This window comes from Lathyrus oleraceus, chromosome 4 (assembly GCF_024323335.1).
Source record: "Lathyrus oleraceus cultivar Zhongwan6 chromosome 4, CAAS_Psat_ZW6_1.0, whole genome shotgun sequence".
NCBI classification, from domain to species: Eukaryota; Viridiplantae; Streptophyta; class Magnoliopsida; order Fabales; family Fabaceae; genus Lathyrus; species Lathyrus oleraceus.
In genome coordinates, this window is record NC_066582.1 from 70,457,361 (window position 1) to 70,462,804 (window position 5,444).

A 5,444-nucleotide genomic window follows, 5' to 3' on the forward strand; every position below is an offset into this window, starting at 1 on the left:
CTTTTTCTTCCATGCTCAAACCATCATAAGAACAAAGAGGAATAAAATAAACCAAATCAAACTCTCTAATGGAATGTGTACTAATGATAGCACCACCATCCAACAGGAAGCTCAAAATTTATTTAAATATCTCTTATGCATAAATAACACCAACACACTCGACTTTCAAACCACTCACCACCATTCGGTAAAAGATTATGACATCATAGCGTCCATCATCAATCCTATTAAAATAGATGAAGTCACTCACACTTAAATTTTATGAAGACTTTCAAATACCCTAGCCCCAATGTTTTTAAGTGTATTTTCTTTATGCAATATTGGCATATTGTGGGAGATGATTCTTCTTATTAATAAGATTTGCTTTCTCCAAAGGGTATTTTGATCCCACCATCTTGAAAAACTTAATATCCTTTATTCCTAAAGTTGATACACCAACAACCTTTAAATATTTAAGACTTATAAACATCTATAAAATCGTATAAAAAATTGTTACCAAAGTATCAGTTAATAATATTCAACCTCCTAAACACTCTTGTTGGTGCCTACCAAAGAAATTTCATGCCAAGTATGGGCACCACTGACAATGCTATTATATTGCAGGAAACTGCTCACTACATGCGCAAGATGAAAAAAATAAAAGGTGATGTTTCCTTCAAGTTTAATCTCGAAAAGGATTTTTATAATGTTATTTCAGAGTTCATCAAATATTTCTTGAGGGACTTTGGATTTCCTTTGCTCACCGTTCAACTCATTATGCACTTCTACCCCTCGACGTCTTTATCTATCTTATGAAATGGGAACATAATGCTTACCTTCAAGCTTTCTCATGGACTTCACAAAGGGGACCCATTATCACCTTACATCTTTATCATATACATGGGGAAACTTTCTATTACCATCACTGATAATGTTCTTAATGGTTTTATTACCTTACTTTTGTAACTAACAATGGACCTCATTTGTTTCACATTCTCTTTTTAGATGGCATTCTCTTTTTTTCAAAGGAAAATATGTCTCAAATAATAGCTATTACCACCCTTTTTATAGATTTAGTCGGGCATTGAGTATGAAGACCAATCTTGCTAAGTCTCATAAGTTTTAGTCTTCTATTACCCATTTACTCTCACTTTCTGCCATTGCAAGATCCTCCACTTGGAATTCAATTATTAGAACAAAAAATGTGCTAAAATATGGATATATCGGGCATGTGTGAGATTTATCTCCTTTCTAGTATAGCCACTAGACTTCTATGGCCCCCCTGGATACTCTTATTGACCATGTACACATTCATGACCTTCATCTAACCGTTAAAGAATATTACTCTACAAAACATCCACACATCCAACACATGTAGACCCAATTACCTCATCATACCATCACTGAGCTCACAACCAAAAGTCTCAGCTTTAATCTCAATACACAAGATGTCTTTATTTTGTATGATCATATAAGTGGTACTTACACTACTAAGAATGATTAATCTTAGATCCTTCACAACTTATAATATTTGTATGATCCTAACACAGAAACCAAATCCTGACATCGGATATAGAAACCCTGTCTGTCAGAAAAGATAAAGTTCCTCTTTTGGCTTGCTTGCCACAACTTTTTTCCTAAACTTTGTCTTCTTCAACATCACAACATGGTTTTATCATCTATGTGCTCTATACGGTGGACTCCTTTCGCATTTGCTTTAGTAAAGCTCAAATAGAGCAGACAAATAATTATTTCATCAGATGGAATTCATGCACCTTCTCCTGCACGTTTTTTTTATAAATTCGATATTCACACCCCTTAGTACTGACAAATCTGAGATAGACCAATTTGACTGTCCACTTGCGGGACCCAATTTAAAAATAAAGCAAAGCTTTATATGAAATGGTCCAACACAATAATTGTTTGCACCTATCGAGATTCAAACCTGAGATCCTGAGTGGAGCACACGCTCAGGTTCCAAGTTGCTTTCTCTTACAGTATTATTAATGTCGGTGGATGTTGTAATGGTACACCAACCTAGGCATGTCAACATAACTCATATCCACGGGTACCCATCTTGTACCCTCCCCGAATTTAACGGGGTAAATTCGCTTTGAATGAGTTTGAATTTGTCCCGATTTTAAAATATTGGGACATTCGGGTAATGGAAACACTAGTACCCACTCGAACCTGTCTCCGAACCCGCCCCGTTTATTTTATTATATACTTTATTATTTTAGTTTTGATAATTTAAAATATTAAATATGTTGTTAATGATTTGATATTTTAATTTGTATTTATTATTTAAAATATTTGAAATGTATGCATGGATTTTTTGAGATTTTTTTTAAAATTTTATTATTTGTGATATAATTTAATTTTTGAAAAATAAATATTTTTATTTATAAAAGTTTGATTTCACTAAATAGATGGTGGTGGGGGCGGAAATATTCGAACCCAACCCGAACCCATTTGGAATGAGTTTGAGTTTTAATTCTCCATCTCCATAGGGACTGAGACGGAGAACATTGATTGTTTTGAGATTCAAGTTTGGATTGGGGGAGGTAAAAACGTCCCCGACCTACTTTATTTCCATGTCTACCTAACCTCTGGTATTGGTGGTACCTTTAGCTCATCACCTAGGACTTGCCAATGCGGCTTATCTAGTTTCATACCAAATTCTTCATGTATCCTTCAAACAAAATTTTGGATAATTCAAAGAGGACTTTCAATAGTAAAAGGTACGAGAATTTTGACTCGACATGTTATTCTCTCAATATCAACCTCACCGAAATCTCCTTGAATAAGTATCATAAATATGTCATGTTTATCTAAAATATTAAAGATACTTTAAGTGAAAACACCATATATAGAATTATCCATGCTCTCTTCAAGGACAATCAAAGTATTAATTTCATAGTTAAGTTTAATTCATATGCTAATGTTGATCACCTGATCCATGACTCCCCTCTTCTGAATTGAATAAGATTTTTACCGTGAACGTTGTTTAAACTTTTATTTTAAAATTTTAGTTTTTTCTCTATCATTTTCATTTTTTTTAGCTGTCTAACCGAAAAAAAAATCGCAAATTTTTGAGATGGCTTAATCGCTTTATTTCTCTTTTTTTCAAAGAGAATTTGCTATGTTTACAACAAAAAAATTTAACACCTACACCATATGAAATAAAGCATGATCCATGTATTTATTTGTGTTAGAAGAAAGAAAAAAATAATGATTAAACATTTTAAGATAACAAAGCCCTATTATAATACGTGTTAAATTCAGTTTAAAAATAATATTTTTCTTTTCAAAGTACATCTATACAGCCTATTTTTTTTGGCTGTATCGTAATTGTTTGACTCGTGGAACGAAACTTCGAGGATGACGCCACCTTCTTTACTACCTTCACCTAACCTATTCATATTTCATCTCATTTACATACTTCCAAGAAATCCATAATCAATTTTCATTAAGACAGTGTTTGGAAGCACTGCACAGAACTAAAAAAATGCTTCCGGGAGTTGAATGTGCTAGAAAGAGACGGTTGCATCAAAGCAGAGGAAGAGAAGGAGAACGTGTTGATTCCACAACGAGACGCTCATTCTGTTTATACACAAGAAACCTTCAATCTACTTCTTCCTCATCAAAACCGTCTTTACCGGTTTGTATTCTTTTATATATTTCAGTTCCATTTCATCATCCGTATATATTAATGGAGATAGATCCATTGTTAACAGGAAAGAAGCATGTTAAAGCAGAAACACACTTCGATCGATGAGAAACTGGGAGGATCAGCAATAGAAGCCAAACAGAGATTAGATGAGAAATTTACAACAGGTATGAAGTCAGGAAAAAAACAACAGAAAAGAAAGAGTATTTTTCATGGTTTATTTCAGCAATTCAAATATTTAGTAGAGGAATCACAGATCGGCAAGTCCATGTAGTGATGCTTTATTTATTTAGCCTTTGTAATTTGTTATTTATAACTAGTTTCTAAAGTTTACTGATGCATCTAAAAGTAGTTTAGCTTTACACTCATCTTGGTTGAACCATTTCAACTGGTTTTAATTAAGGGTTAATATTACTTTTGTTTCCTATCATATATGCAATTTTTATTTTACCTCATTTAAAAAAGAAATTTCAGATTTAATATTGCCATATGAAAATTCTGCATTTTTAGACTATAAAAATTTAACCAGCAAAATGCGTTAATTGAGTTTTTTTTTATATATTGGCATAAATTTATTACTTTTATTTTTAATTATTTTAAAATTTTATGTAATATTTATTTTTTTTTCAATTATTTTAATCTTATTAAGTTATTAAAGATACAAGAATTAAGAAAAAAAACAAAATTTTGTCAACTACAATAATCAAACGACATCGGTTCCAAGGTGTTTCGATCCGAATCAAGACCTAAAAGAGAATTAAGAACTCGCTTCTATCTACCATATAAATATTACTTCTTCGCGCCAAAGCAGTTATATGATTCATTTTCCAAGAATTTCACTCCATCTTAAATGATTCACGAACTAACTTGAGCGTTGGAGTGTTGGCCTTACAGGTCCACCTTCACTTCCGTGCTAAAGTTCTGGTGGACGACGAAAGTTCATGTAACCCGATCTATTCAAAAACCCTTGCTAAACATGGATTAGGGTCATGAGATTTGAGACATTGCAAATATCAAAGCCTACTTGCTTTTAATGACTCTGTCACACATCGTTGTAGACATATCCACTTTCCTGCCACTTGTTGTAGACATATCCACTTTCCTGCCACTTTAGGGGAAGAGAAGGAAAAAAATATGTCGAATATGTGTTTCTTCGTGATCCCGAGCAAAAATGTGTATAACGGCATCTTCAGACGCCCGATTTTAGGCAAGCTAGATGCAGTTGTATCTCCCGTGCATTTGAAATTTAAGTTCCATGACGAATTCGGTAGACCGGTCGTGGTCGAAACTGATCACCTAGGAGCTCACTGGCTACTAGAAGTAAGCAGGAAAAGATCTATGACAACCTTCGTCATCTATGGGAAGACCTCGAAGAAAGTAAATCGATGACAGGCGTAGACGACCTCAACGTCTGCGATGAAAAGCATCTCGGGTACGGGGAATTAGAATCGATGGCTATAATGAATGCCAAAAATATGAGACCAACCTCGGCTAGACGATATGATTGTTAAGTCAAGCGAAAATGAACTGCACGACCAACATCTCGCCCATGTCTTCCAGAGAGTACGTCAATATAATATGAGGTTAAATTTTGAGAAGTACACCTTTGGGTTAAGAGTCGAGAAGTTCCTAGGTTTCTAACAAGCACTAATGTCCTTGAAAATAACATTATCCACCCACTAGTTTTAACCAGACCTCTACCGAGAGAATCCTTATTTCTTTACTTAGATGACTCCAAAGAAGCCGTTAACGTCATCCTAGTCAGAGAAGTGAACGGTCACCAACATTCGGTATA

At 34.0% G+C, this 5,444-nt stretch overlaps 1 protein-coding gene across 1 annotated transcript; it reads left to right on the top strand.

The window, feature by feature from the left end:
- Positions 1 to 3,360: 3,360 nt before the first annotated feature.
- Positions 3,361 to 4,079, top strand: LOC127073449 (uncharacterized). The gene is made up of 2 exons (XM_051014598.1): positions 3,361 to 3,640; positions 3,717 to 4,079. The coding sequence occupies exons 1-2, from the start codon at positions 3,488 to 3,490 to the stop codon at positions 3,921 to 3,923; spliced, it is 360 nt and encodes a 119-aa protein (XP_050870555.1). The 5' UTR covers positions 3,361 to 3,487; the 3' UTR covers positions 3,924 to 4,079.
- Positions 4,080 to 5,444: the final 1,365 nt, after the last annotated feature.

Bases quoted from the DNA above. Each gene is read 5' to 3' on its own strand.
- LOC127073449 (XM_051014598.1), top strand. From the start codon at position 3,488: ATGCTTCCGGGAGTTGAATGTGCTAGAAAGAGACGGTTGCATCAAAGC. The intron at 3,641-3,716 runs GTTTGTATTCTT...CATTGTTAACAG, and splicing joins CATCAAAACCGTCTTTACCG to GAAAGAAGCATGTTAAAGCA.